Below are 19,159 nucleotides of genomic sequence, written 5' to 3'. Positions count from 1 at the left end.
AGAGACAAAGAGAAAAAAGAGAAAGACAGTGCAGACAGAGTGAAAAAGAAATTCAAAGTATTAGAGGTCACAGAAGCAGACAGTGAAATATGAGCTGGGCATAGAGGGACTAAACTAGAGTGAGATTAAGACAGAAATAGAATTAGAGGGCAGTAGAAACAGGGGTGACACTTGAAGGGTGAAATTAGATAGAGGTCAGAGAGTGAGAGAATGAATAAACAGACATGAAATCTGAAGTTCCTGTGTGTGGGAGGGAAACCAACTGTGGCACTGAATACCTTAGTCAAGAATGAAATGTATCGTATATGACCAAAACAGACCGTATTTTTAATTCTTTGGGGTACACAAAGCATCAAGAACTGATTTAAGTTGTTCCAATGTGGAATAAAGAATGCAGCTCTGAGGAAAGTGAAGCTTCTTCAGCAGTTTTATCAGAAGTTCCTTTGTGAGATTGTAACAACAACAACGTTACATAAACATACAGAAGAAGACAGTCCAAAACAATAGTAAACAGACAGGCAAGAAAACATTGTCATCTCAGATTTAATAAAATTATAATAACATCATAAAATCCACTAACGCCACTCTTAAGGCCTTTGTTAAAGGAGTGATTCGGTATTTTGACCTTTAGCCAGAAAATCTTCGAAGTGTTGACGAGCTTCCATATACTGAATGAAGGTGCAAATCCTTGTCAGCAATCATCCATCATCCTGAGGTGCCAATGAGCGAAGGCTGCTGTTTGTAGCTTCACTTGCTGTGGTGTCACATTAAGGCCAGCTGAGTGTAAACGAAAATATACCAACATGAATTACATGTTCAGTAGATTAAATGTTATCCTTTAAAACTGAGTCAAGTCACGGATGTCAGTCGTATCAGCTACATGTGGTCCACAGAGCTCCTAATGTGGATGAGAATTTAACTTCGTACACTATTCTACTTTTATTGGAATATAAAGTGTTGAAAGGATCTTGAACTCAGTGACAGTAAAGCTACAAGCTACAGGCTGACACTTTCAGATGAAAATAAGTAGCTGGCTTTCTTGCCTGCACTGCAAATAGCTGATTTATATTGAGAATGTTTCTGAGCTGGGTTAGGATAATATGTAGGTCACACATGTAACCAGTGTTCACTGAGAAAAACAGCTGATGTGGTATACTCTGCAGGATTGCAAAATAACAAAGTTTTTGGTACCACTTGCATGTAAAAAACAAAAAATAGCCAAATTTGACTCTATCTAGCAATCAAAACTATATAAATACATATACAAGGAGTCCTCAGTTTACAGAGTCCTCGACCTACGGTGTCTCGTTACTTCGGAACTGGTTACGTGGAACTAGTTGCCAAGCGGAGTGGATGAATATGTCGTCACGCGGCACTATAAGACAGGTTTGTTTGCATTCTCCGGTTGTACGCCACCTTGGATTGTGCTACATTTTCTAACTTTTTTCCCTTCATTATGGCTCCCAAGCATAAGTCAGACTCTTCTGATAGCAGTGCTTTGAAAAAAAAGGAAAGTCATCTCCATGGAAGTGAAATTACATATAATGAAACACTGACGTTCTAAAAATAGTGCAACATATTCTGTTATCGTCTTGTACAATGACTTATACATGCATGAAAGTCATTGGTATTCATGACTTTTCTGAAGAACTGATTGGTATCGTGATGCATGTAACAGTTTTGTTTACACTTTTGCTGGAGTTCCGACTTATGACGAAAATTAAGTTAATCCGTAGAAACGGAGCTCCAACATAAGTCGAGGAACACCCCTTTATTCAGTTTGCTGCAACATTCAGTGCAATATTAAAGCCAAAACTTATATTGGATAAACTGAAAGCATTTATTCTGAATGTGGAACAAATATTTTTGGTACCAACTGCATGTGAAATCACAGTTTTGCAAAGCCAAAGTTGACCTTTTCGGCAGTTTTTTGTCTAACCATCAGTCCAGAACCCAAAGATATATTCAGTTTGTCATAGCATTCAATGCAATATTAAGGTCAAAATTCATATTTGAGAAGCTAAAATATTTTTTTCTGAATGTGGAACAAATATTTTCAGTATCAATTGCATGTTAAAGATGCCAATTACAACTTTAAAAACCTGACATCAGCTTTTTCCACAAATTTCTTTTGTTCTACCAGCAACCCAAAACCTAAATATATTTAGTTTGCTGTAATATTCAATGCAATATTTCTTCACAGAATCTACTTTTTTTTTCTGACAAATGAATTAAATCTAAACAATTAAACACTAAATTACTGGCCGCTCGATTTTTGATCGTCTAATTTAGCACCCTGTCCAACTCGTCAAAAGATTGTGTCATTTTCTCATAATGATGTATTCTACACTGTATTTATTAATTCCACATACAGGCTTTTTGCAGAAAAAAAAACTATCAGACTAAATTTCAAAATGTCAAGGCATCCCTTTAAGAGCAAACACGGGTTATCAAAAAGAAACACTCCAAAATAAAAGCAAAAAATACAAACACATTGTAGGTACTGGGGAAGAAAGGGGAAGGCAAGCATACATATTATACTGTACATTTATAACTTTTAGACCTGGGTAAGAGACACATTTAACATTTATGATTTCAAATGGTTAAAAAAGAAATATGAGATAATACCTCTGTAATGTTGTTTATCTTATAAATTACACTTATAAACTGTTGAGTAAGCTCAGTGATTTATGTATGTTGAGGTGAGATATTTCAAAAACAACATAATCATACCTTCACTTTCTTTTTCAGTCATTTGAAACCAAGTCAAATGCTTCGTTATTCACATCTGGTAATTTTACGACAGAAATTCAGGCACATTTTTTTTCTGCAACGCAATTTTCTTCTACGGTCGCGACTCAATTAGCCACGTTCTGCTAAAAATAAATTAAAAGTTGTAGGATGCACCCTTCCTATCACATATTACATGATGGGATATCTTCCAGCCATCCACAGTTCTGAACAGAATAAGCGGGTTAGAAAATGGATCAGTGGATGTTATCCCAGTTTTTTTTTTGTTTTTTTTTTTTATTGAGCCGAGGCTCTGAGTTGCTTTTATGGAGGTTAAAAATCTCCTCTTCAAGTCACAGATTTGCCCGTTCAATGAGGATGAATAGAGCTCGTTGTGGTATTTTCTTTTTACAGCAATGTCATTTGATTCGCTTGTAACCGCTGCTCGATCCTGCTGTTTCTGATATAACCATGTTGATAAATAAAACTAAAGGTGATGCACCTCTGGCTCTCTGGATTTGCACAGTGTTTGACCTGCTCTGTGTGTTGAATTAATCAGGTCACCAGACTGTCAGCTTGGAGGGAACGTCGCTCTTAAATGCGCACTGGTCTGAATTCTCCACACATGGCATCCAGATATATTAATAGCATTGCTCAAAAGTAGGCTACAGTGATAAAATATGGTGAGTGTGCTGCTATATCAAACTGACACATATCACAGTCAGTATACTGGATTGATGCCTTATTACACCAAGGCTCCATAGCTTCATCACTGAGTTATGTACACAGTATTCCTCCACCCAGCTGCCCAGCTGGGAGCTAAATCAATGTATGGCCTGTCCGTGGGTAGTAAATAATGAATATGGCTTTCTACAGTGTTTCATGCAGCCTGCATCGCCGATGACTTGGAAACTCCTGGACTTACTCCGCTATACAGGTTTAAAAGTTCACTTAAACTGGATGTCTTGGTTGTGTAGCAGCACAAAAGCTTCTCCGTTATCTATACAGGGGTCACTTTCTGCAGGCAGTGATGCTGATGCGAATAGCGCATCATCTAAGGCAGCCAAAAAAGGCCTCTGCCCTGGAAAAATATTCTTCAGAGAATATGGAACTGCTGTGGACGAGGAAAACGGGATGGATGTCGCTGCGTTTGCGCACAAAGAGGCAGCCGGGCGAGCCACTGTGCCACAGGAAAAACATGGATAAGAGGATATGTTTACATCAGGAGGAGAAAGAGGAGCCTTGCCTTCTCTGCAGGAGAGTGCTTTTCTCCTGCACAGGGGTAAGAGGATCTTACAGCTTCTAAATCAATAAGTGATGTGCAGCTTGACAACCTATAAATGGCCTGTTTTCTGGAAAACTTCCTGTCGAGGTCTTTTTTGCCTCCTATTTTATCCACAATAACTTGGTCTAGGATGTGTTTATTGTATGCACTTATCTTTCTAATATTCATTAACTCACAGTGATTCTAACTGAACTGTGCTGAACATGGCCGAGACAAAAAGAGTCTCTTTTATCCTCTCAAAAAGTCCATTTAAGAGGCTGTCAGAGTGTTTGGTTGAGGTTCTATACGAAGGTCATGTCAGGTGGTTAAAATGCTTGAAACCTCTTCTACTTTTGTCACTTTTTTACATTAAAACTATGCTAGAGGCAACTTTTTAGTTTTTAAGGCAGTAGAAAACGGTTGGGAAATGCTGCTTTTATTTAGAATGAGGGTGAAATATATGATAAAAGTTCCAATACGCTGCTGTTAATAATGGCTGTGATAAACATCAAGCCAGGGCTGGTTTCAGGAAAGGCTTTGCATCGAGACTGTGGGTCCCACAGAAAGTGTATTTACTCAGATTGTGTGTTTTGCTCAAACGAGTAGAAGAATTTTTACACTAAACTGTCATCTGAAAGGCAACATAATCTTATTTCTTAATAAACACACCACTCCCCAATCCCTTTTCTTTCTTCCTTCAAATCCTTAAGGACAAGAATATCGATGACGGTTCGGTTTTAAGCCCGGCTCCCTGTCCTCCTCCTCCACTTCTTAAAACACACTGATCTCAGCTTCAAACTCCAGATCCTCCTCCTAAACCAGAAAAGTTGCACTTAATTTGAAAGACCCTTGTTTCAGCCCCGCTCCCTGGTCATCCCTCTCCTTCTCTTCCTCGACATGTTCAGTTACTCTTCCCTTCCACTGTGCCTCCCACTCCTCTTTCTCAACATGGACAATTACTCTTTGTTTCAGTCTCTTGCGTGAGCCGCACTCTGCCGTCCTCTCTCTCCACGTCCCTGTACAGCAGCGATTTCTGGGCCTTCAGTCGGCAGGCCAGCGACATGAAGATGGAGTCGACGTTCTGACTTTCCCTCGGATCCTTCGCTGACGTCTCAAACAGCAGCATGTTGTGGGAGTCGGCAAACTTCAAGGCCATGTTGGAGGGCACCTGGTAGAGGGACAGTATTTAGTTATAATCTGGATGGTGAAGAACGTGTTAAATCATGCTGCAGGCTTTGCTCGGGTACCAACCTGTATTTGGTCCACAAGGTCACACTTGTTTCCCACCAGAACTCGAGGTACTGATGCTGACACCCGGTGGCCGTTACACTCCTGAAAGAGAACAGGATAGAGATGAGGGATAAAGACCACATACATGAGTAGCAGAGTGGAAAGTAGTAACACATTGGTTTGTATTTAGAAGGAATTTCTGACAGCTAAATGACACCTATCTGCCACTACATGAAAACCTGCTGCTAAGACATCTCTGTCCCGTCAGGCACCAAGATGTTCACAGCAGATCCTTTTAGTACTGGACATTGTGAGGTGGGATCTTCATGGATGAGACTTGTATTAATGCTTGATGACACTGAGATCTGGGGAATTGAGAGGTTAAGTAAACTCTTGGCCATATTCCTTAGTCCATTACTGAACAATGTTTGCGGGCCATTGTCATCCAGGTATACTGTTGTCGTAAAGGGGTGTATGTAGTTTGCAACAATAATTAGGTAAGTGTTATGTGTCAAAGTAACATCCACATCAATACAGGACCCAAGATTTCCCATTGGAGCAGTACACTGCACCAGCTTTCCTCATGAATTAAAAGAAGACAGGATTCATCAGACCGTACCTCCTTCCATTGCTCCATGGTCCACGTCTGAAACTCATGTGTCCATTGTAGGTGTTTTCAGGGGTTTGACAGGTTTTACTCTCTGACTAGTTTGTAGCTACGTAATCCCACATCCAGCAAGCTGTGATGTACAATGTGTTCTAACATCTTTTTATCGATACTTGATTATGGTGATGTTGTGTATATGTGTGCTTCAACCAGCTGCCTACAGTCCTTGACTCAGGTCTGCCACTGTGCTCTGAGGTTTATCACTGGTTGTAGCTGCCTTACCCACCACTGTGGATTGTATGCTAAAGCTGGCAGGCCTTCCTTGAATGCCAGGCGATATACACACTGGATGACTCTGGTTTACAAGGTGCTTCTTGGCTTGGGTCCCACTTATTTGTCTCTTCTTCAGAGAACTGGAAGCTGTTCTGCCCTACGATCACATGACATTTGCATCTCTCTGCTCATCGTATTCGAACTGAAATGGGTAAAAAAGCTTTCAGTTACTCTGCCCCCTCTGCTTGGAATGCACTCATATCGGAACTGAAATTGTCAAAATGTGTTGCATTGGAAGCCTTCGGCTCGATTTTAAGATATCGACAACAGAAATCCTTCGTTCAGTGCCTGTGTTCTTAAATTATTACTGCAAAAATAACTCCTGTATTTTATGTATCTAATTGCTTGTATTTAATATTTTCATGTTTGTTGTTATTTTTATCTGTCTGTTTTTTGTTTACTTTGACGTTTGCTTCTGCCTCTCTTGGCCAGGTCACCCTTGTGAAAGAGGTCTCGCTCTCAATGGGTCTTTTATCTGGTTAAATAAAGGTTAAATAAATAAATAAAATATCATAGCCAGCTCTTTTGTGGTATCGGACCAGGCCAGCCTCTACTCTTCATGTTCCTTGGGTATCCATGACCCTGTTGCCAGTTCACCAGTTGTCCTTCACTGCACCACGTTTGGCAGGTACCAGCCAAAAAACAAAGTCTGTCAGAGCCATACACTTGTCCATTCTCCATGCTTCAAACACATCAATTTCAAGAACTGACAGCTCACTCGCTGCCTAATATAGCCCTCCATGTGACAGGTGCCATTGCAACAAGATCATCAATGTTATTCACGCCACCTGTCAGTGGTTTTAGTGTTGTGGTTGATCGATGTACGTCCTACTTGATCAAAAGAACCGTAGTGTCATTGAACTGGTGGAAGAATGTCTGTAAAGGCACCATCCCTTTCAGTTAATGTAAATGAAATCCAACATTGCTGCTAACAGAGTAGATTCAATCAGTTAAAAAAGAGAAGAGAATGTGTTTATATCTGGTTTAATTTGGTAAAACCAGATGGTATGATTGGACTTCACAGTAAGAGTAACCATCATGGAATTATGCATAAATGCTGTCAAATCTTTAAAAAACATTTCATTCTGCTGCAGTGTCATTAACAGTTTTACTACAACTACTAGCACTAGCTCTTCAAATAATATCATAAGCATACAGTATGTTACTCTGTGGACTATTATTATTTATTCAGCATTCAAACTGATTTTGTATTGATTAACATTCTGTCTGTAAGGGTTTAATCTCATGAAATTGTGAACAACCGTCCGGACTGGTACTGTAGCGGTGGGAGTTACGTGGGTGTGGATGAACTGCAGTCTCAGCTGTGTTGGTGTTCTGAGTATCATAAAATTGAGGAACTTACCAGAGATGGAAACCTTGTGAATAAAACTGAGCCCATCTGCTGCCATTTAGATGTAACTGCCAAGCATTAGTGTTACCACAACAGCAAATCTAAAGTCAGTTTTCAGCTTGTGACTCAGCGGAGGGTAACAGAATCACAGCAAATCTACAATGTGATGTTTTTTAGCCACGTTTAAATACATTTCTTTTTGAGAAAGTGACACCTAAACCCCTAATATGGACTATTGATAAGGTTACTAATTATAAAATTGCACTAATAGTGTGTCTGCTGCTTATTCTGAAAGTATTTCTGCCATTACCACTACACTACTGCCATTTAGGATGTTTTGACTCATCATAGCAGGAAGTGCTCTGGTTTAACTAACAGCATTAACAGTGACTCACTTTCACAAAAGTGTCCCATAAAGCTTTAACAGTGAGTCACATGCAAGACTAAGTAGAGGGCTGCTAGTTAAGTATTAATAAAGACATCTGTGGTTTTCCTGCTTTGGCATTTCACAAAGTCTGCTGTACAAAAGACAATGTCACTATATTTTCACTACTATTATTACAGATTTACTGCTACTGGACTAACACCACATTATTTTATAAGTGGCCCCTGCTACTAATACTACCAATTACTGCTGATAAGTTGCTATTTATTACTGGTACCTCTGCTAGTAATATGTAAAAGTTGGATTTTGAGTTATTTACAACAAGTAGTCCATACTGACAGCAGATAGCAGCTAAAACACTGAGAGTTGTTGTAGGAGTAGCTGTACTCTGTTACACTGAAATGATTTTAGTACATTTAAAAGACCACAGCAGTGATTACATTTATTACATCTGAAACCACACTTTGTGATAGAAGCATCACAACAGCATCAACCACTGCAAAATGCATTGTCTTTGGGAGGATGGTAGAAAAACTCTGCGGGTGAATAACATAGTATTTAGTTGTTTGCCAACCTCTATCCATGTCTGTAAGTTGCGGAAGGAGGCCATCTTGGTAACATCATACACAAAGACCACTGCATGGACGTTGCGGTAGTAGTGCTCCACCATGGATTTACGGAAGCGTTCCTGGCCTGCTGTGTCCCACACCTGCACCTGTAGAGATACACAGCATGCAGTACGTTGGTATTTTGATGTGACATGGGAGTGACACAAGTGAGAAACACACAACTAAGATCCTGAACTGTATTCTCTTAGTGTTTGTGGCTCTCAGAATATCCAACTGGCCGTAAAGCACAGGCTAATGTGGCTGTCAGAGAAATTATTGCACGCAGGATAACAGAATACAGACGTGCAGGTCTAATCCGCAACTATGCAATTTTTTGATTGCTAGCAAATGCTTAAGACAAACCTCCATAAATAAGAAGACAACCATAAACATGATTCTGGCTACAGTGAGTTGTCTAAGCCTATAAGGCCTTACAAAAGCCACTACATAGCACTGAACCACATCAACAGGAAACAGTGTTGGATATTCCCGGCTACAGGGTCTCAGGAGAGCACTGTTCTGCAGCATGATGGGATTTTCTGCTTAATCATTGACAGAGGCTTCAGGCACTCTATATAAGTCTATATAATATATACTAAAATAAAACTGGCACAAGTGCAGGCTTAAATCCATAATAAAGGCTGGCAAGCTGTGTTTATTGCATGGTTCATGTCATTCTCTACCCAAGTCAGCAATAGGAAGTGATAATCAGCTGTACGTGTTTCACTACCTGCCCTCTGTTTACTTCACGTTTTGAAGAACCTGTGAGTCCTGTCAGGTCACAGTGTGATTGACAAGGTTATTTAGATAATCCCAGCCAAATATATTGGTATTTTCACCCTGGAGCATTATTGTACATCTGTTTGACACAGTAATGGTTTTGAATATGATGCCAGATTTAGACTTATTCGTCAGAACACCTGTGGAGCTGCTTTACAACAGTGTGTTCCTTAAACGTAGCATGGGATGGTTTAGATTTAACCAGAACGTCAGAGAACAGGTGAACAAAATCTTCAAAGAAGTAACATATATGCACATACAATCAGCTTGCTTGCCGTTTTATCAAACGGTTTTATCTGCAGCACTTTGGATATCAACAGGACACAGGACACTGAGCCCTTGGCCACAGCTTGTAAAAGGACTAGTGAATTATCTGCTATTACCATTTGAAAGGAGTAGCCAAGCTATTCAGCATCTCAGGCTGAATGCTGCATTAATGCAGCTCATAACATCAAAGCTCAGCGTGTGTCAAACACTGGCGTGGACTATAATTTGACAGCAAGTTGAGAATTTTCATCTAATTGATAGTGAATTAATGAAGATGATTCAAAGCTGTCTATCACTGTGATTATGGCACTAACAGTTGCCATTTCTTCCTAAATGTTCATCAGCAGAAATGTCTCTTTAAAGGCATGGGTGCAGATTATATTTTTAAAAGCTAAATACTTAGAAATAAGTGAGGAGTGAAGTACATTTTTGATGAATTCCTTTTCCAAAGCTTATTGTTAATTCTCTAAGATAGCTTGGCTGTCAGTCACCCTAACTTCAGAATCACTGTCACTATTTTGACACTTTACCCTGTACATCTATACTTAGCGCTCTGCTCTGCTATTTATAGTCCTCTGCAGCTCGTAGCTCACATTTGTTGTTGCCAATCTGTGCGCTACTTTTATTCACCTGCCAGAGGACAGGAGAGGAAAAGAGTCACACAGCTAAATCCTTGTGCAGTTAATCTGACTTTTGAGTGAATTTTAATTATATGCTAAAACTTTTATCCCGTAATACATTAACTGTGAGTGAAATTTTGACTTGTGTTGACATGGAGTTGGTTCATAACCTTTTTAAAGGCCTTACTGCACTAATGGTATACCCAAGGTTTAGAGTAGAGTCCACTATAGAGGCAATGAAATCACCATCCAGATGACACAAAGAGACTTTAGCTTCATCTCTCAACTCTGGTGCCAAAGACACAAAATTGGTGGGATTGTTACTTAATAAAAAGCAAATTCCCTTCAAAACACTATGGTATGTGTCTATGGGAGTGTTTTTAGGCACAAGGGATGGCGCTGCTTCCCAGCATTGGATGCTTGGTTGGCGTAAGACTCTGCACTGTCATGACTGATGATTGACAGCTACTCTCCAACAGGAATCATCACAAGATTTACCTCCTTACAGCAGCACAAACATCGGCTGCACCTGATTGGATGACGCTTCACTCAGAGGCCGCCTAATCCTGGATTTCAAACCAAACCAAAACGAAAACTTTCTTTTGTACAGTTTAGCAAAGTAAGCTATACAGTTTCTGAATCTGTCTTCATTTTACACTAACAACGGTTAATTTAAATGTATTTTGGAAGTTTAGAAGTGAAGAGTGGGATTGTACTTATTGCTCATTTTCTGCAGAAAGTATCAGAGATCTTAACTTTATCCAAATGATGATAAAGGAAGAGGCAACATCTCTTGAAACACATTGCAATGCTGCCATAATGCATTGCAGGGCAGTTCACACAAACAATGAATGGAAAATACTGAAGTGATGGATCCTGTAGACAAATGCCATTATATTTTGTGAGGTCTGTGAGTATGCAAGGGTATTATTTACTAATCACTATGCTACAAGGGTAGCAGCATACTTAACAATAGTGCACATGCGCGAACTATGCTGATGCTGCTCTACTACAAATTAATTGAACACACCTTCCAAGCAGACCAGAAAGTAGCATAAAGCCTTGATTATTGTACCTTGCAAACATATGCAGTGACAGCTGCAGACACCCCAAATGTGTAGTTCTTTTTATACAACCTTCACTTGGATGACACAATCCATAAATATGCAGTAGGTCATCATCTATGTATTCTGCTGTACTGTACTGACAGGTATTGGCCTATACACAGATGTCTACAGATGGTCCCATGCAAACTCTTGCAGACTTGGGAGGATGACAAAACCGACATCACTCTGACCCTAGCAGACCCTTGCATACTCACTTGTGTGCAAAGTACTACACAGGCCTAATAATACTTTGGTTATACTCCCTTGTGTACATGCACTTGGGCAGCTGTGGACAATGCAGATGTGTAGCTGTTATTCTTATACAACGCACTAGTCCTTGAAAAATGCATCACATAAATGCGTAACAGTGTGTTTATGTATTCTGTGTATGCACACTACTGCCCCTATAGTGTAGTGACATATTTTAGCCTATACACAGTTGCCTGCAGACTCTTGCAGACTTGGGCAGATCACCAAATATTCATTACACAGACCCTAGCAAACCCTTGTATACTCACAAATGTGGAAAATACTGCACAGGCCTAATAATACCTTGGTTATACTGCCTTGTGGACATTCACTCACACACCAGTGGACACCATCAAAGTTGCTGTTAATGTACCACTTTCTTGTTTGCTTGGAGGATGTGTTCCATACATGCGCAGTAATTGTATCTACATATTCCACACATGGGCACTAATGCCCTCATGGTGTAGTTGCCACATGGCAGAAATTCTAGTCATGGACTTGGAGAAAGGATGAAATTGACATGACATGGACCCTAGCAGATCCCCGTGTAATTGTAGATGTAGAAAATATAACACTGGCCGGGTAAGAACAATTATAAATCCACAGTGTCTGTAGCTACTCCAAGGAACTGCAATCAAGGCTTAAAGATTAATATTGTTCTGTCTTTGTTGTGTTGTCCTGTTTCAACCTGTAATGCTGCCATCCTGGCCAGGTCTCCATTGTAGAAGAGCTTACTAACCTCAGTGGGATTTACCTGCTTTAATAAATATCCACAGCAAAATGAACGGCTAGTCGATGAGATATTTTTGGTCTTGGCCTTGGCCACACCTTAAGCCTGTCGACTAAATTCCAAAGATAAAACAGGAGTATTGAGGACGACCCTTGAACTTGGGGCAGCTACAGTATTAAAGATAAGCACTTCAACAGGCTTGTCTCTTTTTAAATGCCTCCTCTCGACATACTCTGCCAATCGAGTTTGAAGGCAGCCACAAAACTTGGTGCTTATAGTGGACTAGACAGTAGAAGAGAGACCAATAAGAGTGATATTTACACTCTCTCACCATGCTGATCATATAGTATGAGTAGAGCAGGTGCTTTGAGGTGAATTTCAATGATTCATTCACAGTGACCTCACAGATAAGGCGGACGGTGTTTGTCATTGTGTTTATGAGTCAGCATTAGGGGGCATCTGGAGGTTGCAGACGGACCGTCCGACTTAAACAGAAAACAGGGGAGGGGACGCACATTTAGACATTCTTGTATATGTTTGCCACAATGGTGCAACAGATATCAGATCAGTTCAATAGATTTCAATAAAAAGGCTGACATATTAGTCACACATCAAGAGAATGGGAATGTTATAAACCTTTCTGCTTATAAGCAACATTAAAATCCATTTTTTTAGTCATGATATTACAATTATCCTGTTATTATACTGCGGTTTGACATTGATTTTGCTACATCAGCCAATATGTACTGCTACTAATGATCTTGGAGATCATTAAATTTTAATTTCAAAATTATCAGGGTTCCATTATAGCACAATGCTCCATATTTACAATGCTGTTGGCTTCACTAGACTAGAATTTGCTGCTTAGATGAAACATTTTACACATGTAGAGATAGATAAGTGATTATTTATGACAAAATAGTTTCAAGAAAATTGAGGTTAGCTGGGATTAAGATGTTTAATGCAATTTCAAGCAGCAGTGTCAATTTTGGATGTTTTCAGAAACTATTAAAACCTCAAAACCTCAAAGAAGTATAAAATGTTTGGATTCATAGTCATATCTGTGAAAATATAGTTCCTGTCTGTGTTTAGGAGTGTATTTCAAACCATGACAAATCCACAACATGCCAGTTTAGTCCTACAAATCCAATTCACTGCATTGTTGTGTTCCTTTGTTGACTACATGAACTGAAAAGGAAATTTCTCCCAGCAAAAATACATTTTGCATCAGTAAAACACCTCTACAGATGTGCATTAAGGTTGCAAAGTGTGTTGTGTTGTTTAAGAGTGAGGAATAACTCGAATACAACAAAATAAAAGGCCCTGTGTGGTCCACTGGCTGCAGCTGAGCAACAGAAACACAACGACAAGGCAAGGGGGGTGGGATCGAGGAAACATCACTGATCAGCATCCTTTACCTTGATCGTCTCCCCTTCGATCTCCACCGCCTTCTCCCTGAAATCCACGCCGATGGTGGCCTCCGTCTTGTCGGGGAAACTCCCCCCGGTGAAGCGGAAGGTGAGGCAAGTCTTCCCCACGTTGGAGTCCCCGATGACGATGATCTTAAAGATCCGGGTCTGGATGCTCAGCTCCAGGGAGGAGGTGCTCAGCTCCACCGAGGACGTGATGCTCTGGGCGGCTTCGTTGCTGCTGCTGGCTCGGCTCCGGCTGGCTCTGTGGAAATCCATGGAGGATGTCAGGATGGTGACATTGTCGTCCGCTCGGTTCCTTCTTCCTCTTCCACCTCCTCCTCCGCCGCCGCCGCCGCCACCCGGAGCTCGGGTCTCCTCCTCCGGGGAATCGTTGGTCATTGTGCCGGAGGAGGCGATGTGCAAGTCGGTGTGTGAGAGGAGAGGAGAGGGGGAGGATGGATGGATGGATGGATGGATGGATGAGTGAAGGGAGGGGAGAGGAGGAGGAGAGGAGGAGGAGACCAGAGATGAACAATACCGACGGTGTCTGTTTCAGCAGCTGACTGTGGCCTTAAAGGGAGAAGTGTAGGAAACACAACGAAACGGTTATTAGATGGAATAAATTAGGCTTTTAATCCTGAAAACCCTGTATGAAATGAACCTGTGGGAACAAAAAGCTGAAAAAATCACAACAAAACTACACCACATCACGTTAAGTTTCATTATTATTATTGGCAGAAACATCAACAGACAATATTGACATCATAAATCCCATTAAATATAAACTCTGTCCCAAGCACATCACTCTAATTCAAGGGAACTATTTCTACCACTTCATTAAATGCACGCCAGCAAGATGTTCTGGTTTGGATAAACCTTTAGAGTTGAGGAGAGTAATTTCAACTGAAATTTCTGCATTGGTTGATTTAAAACTGAATTCAAGTTGATACAACTTAATGAAGCTGGCTTGATAATTAAACCGTTTTTTCAGCTTGACTTCAGGGTTTCAAGTCCCCTCCTCTTATTTTTATTTATTTATTTATTTGGTAATTAAAAATCCATTCTGTCATAAAGGAATTGCTAATCATTTAACTCAATGTGTGTTGTCGAAAATAATTTCACCTGAGTCGTCGTAACTCAAAAAAATTAGGCAAACTGTTGCATTTGTGTTTTTTGTTGAACCCAAATGCTATTTTTTTTATTGTAAGTACTATATTTAGTACAATTTTGTGGTATGTGTATGTCACTTTCATTTTTATACACGCTACATTATATTTCCATTCCAATATATACATTTAACAGATTTATTGGCTTCTGTACAGGTACAGACTTTGCATTAAAAATAATATATGTAACATATGATAGCCCTGTAAAATCCAATACACTGTTGTATATTACAGCCGCAGTTTTCAGTCTTGGCGGTACAGTCCCTGACAGAAAACAAAGTATCTATGGCTCCTTATTAGTGGACTAAATGAATGATCTTTTCTCCAGACTTCTGGTAATAACTTTTTTTTGGTGGCCTTTTTCACCTTTATTTGATAGATGCTATAGAGACAGTCAGGAAAGGAGAGAGAAGAGTGGGGGGGAAGACATGCAGTAAGAGGCCGTGAGTGGGAATTGAACCCAGGTCACTGTATCAGGGACCAGCCTCTGTACACAGGTTGCCCACTTAACCCGTTGAGCTACCCTGGTAAAAACTTTTTATTTGTATCTTACATGCAAAGACACTGAAATACTGTCTATGTAGATTCACAGGTGATCATAAATACCTACATAGAAGACAAGCAGGCATCTTTTTACTCTGCCGAGGACCACAGTGAAGTTATGTTACAATTGCTGTACGTTTGTCCATCTGTTAGTCTGTCTGTTTGTCTTTCTGTGCACAACATTACTCAAAAATGGACTAAGAGATTTGGATGAAATTTGCAGGGAAGGTCAGAAATGACACAAGGACCAAGTGATTAGATTTTGGCAGTGATGCAGCTTATAGTCTGGATCCACGGATTTGTTAAAGATTTCTGTGTCATTACAAGATAGCGGCACGGTGTCACTGCAACTATGACAACAAATGAACGCTATGTCAGCTGCTGCGGACTTATCCATCGGAAATGATACAACAACTGAGCAGCCTTGGCAGAGTACTGTGCTCTCTGAGTGCTTTTCTTGTTTGTTCTTGTAGACGTTTCAGCTCTTAGCCATGAGATTTCCTCAGTTCTAACTGACTGATGGTGGATTCACAGGTGTTTGTTGTCACCCCCAATTCATATGAATCAAGGCTCATTAATAAAACCTAAATGAGACAATGTTTGAACCCAAATAGTGTAGTGGACAATGGCCAGAAGAAAAACTATAATATTGTAAAACCATTTAAATGATTGTAATTAAAATCAATTAACCCCACAAATTCAGGAGGAGACAGTTTTGCACTAAAGTTGGGGACAACTGGACTTCACCACTTATAGTTCAAACTGTCCTCACCTCAAACAGCTCTAAGGTTGATGCACCTGTAACCATCTAATGTCATACATTGTAATGTGTCATTCTGTGGAACAGGAGTGTTTATATTCAACATTTTAAGAATATTTTTCACAGTACATCTACATTTTTGGTGCTACTAAAGTGCTTCTTCCACCTCTGCTGGTTACTGTTCCCTATGGGATGCTGATACTGATACAAGATGTCTACAGGATACATCCACATGTCACTATAAAGCCATTAGATTCACAGAGAAAATCACTGCATTACAGGAGTATCTGATCATTTTATGGCACAACATAGAAAATGCAGTGAGGTTAATATTGCAATAGGTCACCCCAGGTCCCACTCTCTTTTTGCATTTTGTTTCATTAACAGAACTTACTCTTCTTCATAGTAATCACTTACCTACTGGACTTCAGATAATATCCTGCATGTTCATTTACCCACATCCCCCATAATGAACACAGTGTGGTTGTAGCTTTCACTTTCTTCTCAGGGTGTGACAGAGTGAAAGTGAAACAAATTTTCTCACACTAAAAGGTCACAGATGTGATTATCACATTCCATAAAGCAACATAGCAGTAATGCAGAGGAGTGCAGAGTTCCCACATTCCAGACCTGATTATGAAGAACAAGAGCACCAGCAAGAAAAGGAATGCCTTTTCAATCAACATTAATAAAACGCTACTATGTAAATGACCTGTACTAAAACAACTTGTATGGCTCAGTAGTTTAAATCAGTAGAAATGACAGGAGGGTTTTGAGATTTTATGACATTTTTTACACACTTTCACACATGGTTGTTCTTATTGCTCATTCTCTTTTGTATGTCCTGGCTGACACTGACACTGCTGGCTTTAAGATCATAAGAACAAGGAGTTGACTAAGCAGGGATCAAGTAAGGAAGATGACTATTTCACGCATTTATTTCCGTCACTCTGGTGAGTTTTTATGCACCAATTTGTGTTTTTACTGCATAAGTTCATGGTGCAAATGTCTGCTTGGGGGAGTTACTATTCTAAATGTGCACATAGCACCTGTTCACATCAATGATAAATTCAATATTAATAATTTATATATCTCCCCTTCTGAATTCTCAGCTTCAGATTATCTCATTTATTAAAGGCTCAGTCAAGACGACAACATGATAAACTGTTAATCAACAAGACTAAAGACGTTATGGCAATCCGTCCAGTAGTCACTGAGAAATTTCAGTCAAAATTGTCGACTGAACAACATTGTCATACTTTAAGCCACATCGTGAGCTTGGAAAAAAACAACACAGCTGTTTTCTTGCTTTCGGCATTCCTCCCAGTGTCACTATTAGCATGTTTCTCCTCATTATCAGCATCTAAACTGACTGATGCAAATAGCACCACTCTGAATGGTGCAGGTTCCATCATGTTCACTTTTCAATTATGAAACCAGGCAGCTTTTTTCATCTTTTTTATAATCCATGAACACTAAAGCTTTGGAGATATTGAAAGAAACACGAGAAAGAAGCAGAATTTGTTTTACTTACCGTTTGAAATGGTGTCTGACAGGGAGCTGCAGTGTGTCTGAGCTGCTGTGCTTCCATTTTGGCTCAGCCCAGCAGAAACAACCCCAACAAGCACACACACTCCTGTTCACATGTATGAACACACACCCCGTCTGTTGCTATCAGACTGAAGCGCAGACAGAATTACCAAACACTTGTGCTGTTTTCCTTCTCTAAGTCAGTGTCTTTTCTTGCACACACACACACACACACACACACACACACACACACACACACACACACACACACACACACACACACACACACACACTGTCGTGCCACTCACTGTGTTGAACAATCCCTCACACACAGACTGAATCTCTTCCTCACAGACATGCACACTCTCTCCTTCTCAAAGAGACACACATAATCTCACAGACACACACACACACAACAAACACACACTGTCGAACAATCCCAACGCTTCTGTCTGACAAAGCTCCGTTCATCCTCAGTAAAAGGCCTGTTTGTGTGAAAGCGATGCTCAGTGGGACATTCATATTCTGGTGAACACAAACCAACTGAGAAATATAGCATTTAAATACATATACACACATTTGGAGGCACTAAACAATGAGCTGGTTTTACACTTTCATGTGCGGTTGTAATGTTACATGTGTTGTTCATCAGATCAAATGTCAGTTATAATGTTTTTACCACCATCTAAGCAATGATGTTTTCAATATCTTATTACAATACAAAGCGTGGAACCAGAACTTTGTATTTCTGCTAAATACATTTAACTACACTACTGTTCAAAAGTTTGGGGTCACCCAGGCAATGCCATGTTTTCTACGTAAACTCACATTTTTATTCATGTGCTAGCACAACTGCACAAGGGTTTTCTAATCATCACTTAGCCTTTAAACACCATTAGCTAACAACAATTGTTGTTGTTGGACTGCACAGTGGGTCAGTGGTTAGCACTGTCGTCTCGCACCTAGAAGATCCCTAGCTCGCGTCCCGGCCTGGGGAGTTTGTATGTTCTCCTTGTGCATGTGTGGGTTTTCTCCAGGTAACTCTAAATTGTCCATAAGTGTCTCTATGTGTAGTCCTGTGTTAGACTGGTGACCTGTCCAGGGTGTCCCCTGTTTTCACACTAAGTCAGCTGGGATAGATTCCAGTCTCCCTGTGGACCTAATGAGGATTAAGTGGTATATAGATAATGGATGGATTATTATTATTACTTTTAGCCTTGTCTTTCTCATTTTATTCTCTTTTTAGACTTGATATTCCATTTTTGGTGTTTTTACTAGTTTGCTTAGCTTACTTTGTATGAAAAATGAACACAAAATAAAGAAATAGCTTTCTAATGCCAAGAGTGCAGGTCACCTGTCTGTGAGAAGGCAGTGGCAATCCTTGACTCTGGGAACCCTTGTCTGAAGGAATTTCTAAGTTACTATGAGAGATTATTAACCTGCCATCATGATTTTACTTTGACAGGTGTCTCTTGACACAGTTATGAA

At 40.0% G+C, this 19,159-nt stretch overlaps 1 protein-coding gene across 2 annotated transcripts; it reads right to left on the bottom strand.

The window, feature by feature from the left end:
- Positions 1–409: 409 nt before the first annotated feature.
- rab33a (RAB33A, member RAS oncogene family) lies at positions 410–17,814 on the bottom strand. Of its 2 annotated transcripts, none has more exons than XM_055016848.1 (5): positions 17,676–17,814; positions 13,679–14,242; positions 8,475–8,615; positions 5,246–5,326; positions 410–5,162 (listed from the first exon to the last, which is right to left on the bottom strand). In XM_055016848.1, exons 2-5 carry the CDS (start codon positions 14,069–14,071, stop codon positions 4,938–4,940), a joined length of 840 nt encoding a protein of 279 aa, XP_054872823.1. In that variant the 5' UTR covers positions 14,072–14,242; positions 17,676–17,814; the 3' UTR covers positions 410–4,937. The 2 variants fall into 2 exon arrangements, with proteins under 2 accessions (XP_054872823.1, XP_054872822.1); XM_055016847.1 differs by lacking the exon at positions 17,676–17,814 and having other exon boundaries at positions 410–777; positions 4,955–5,162; positions 13,679–14,216.
- Between the last annotated feature and the right edge of the window lie 1,345 nt (positions 17,815–19,159).

Source organism: Amphiprion ocellaris, chromosome 13, assembly GCF_022539595.1.
Source record: "Amphiprion ocellaris isolate individual 3 ecotype Okinawa chromosome 13, ASM2253959v1, whole genome shotgun sequence".
Taxonomy (NCBI): Eukaryota; Metazoa; Chordata; class Actinopteri; family Pomacentridae; genus Amphiprion; species Amphiprion ocellaris.
The sequence above is the reverse complement of the archived record's forward strand: the minus strand, read 5'-3'. Positions and strand labels throughout refer to the sequence as shown.

Bases quoted from the DNA above. Each gene is read 5' to 3' on its own strand.
- rab33a (XM_055016847.1), bottom strand. From the start codon at position 14,071: ATGACCAACGATTCCCCGGAGGAGGAGACCCGAGCTCCGGGTGGCGGC. The intron at 5,327-8,474 runs GTTGGCAAACAA...GTTCTCTTTCAG, and splicing joins ACTTACAGACATGGATAGAG to GAGTGTAACGGCCACCGGGT. The intron at 778-4,954 runs GTAATTGTCCAT...GTTTACACTCAG, and splicing joins GCAAGAGACTGAAACAAAGA to CTGGCCTTAATGTGACACCA.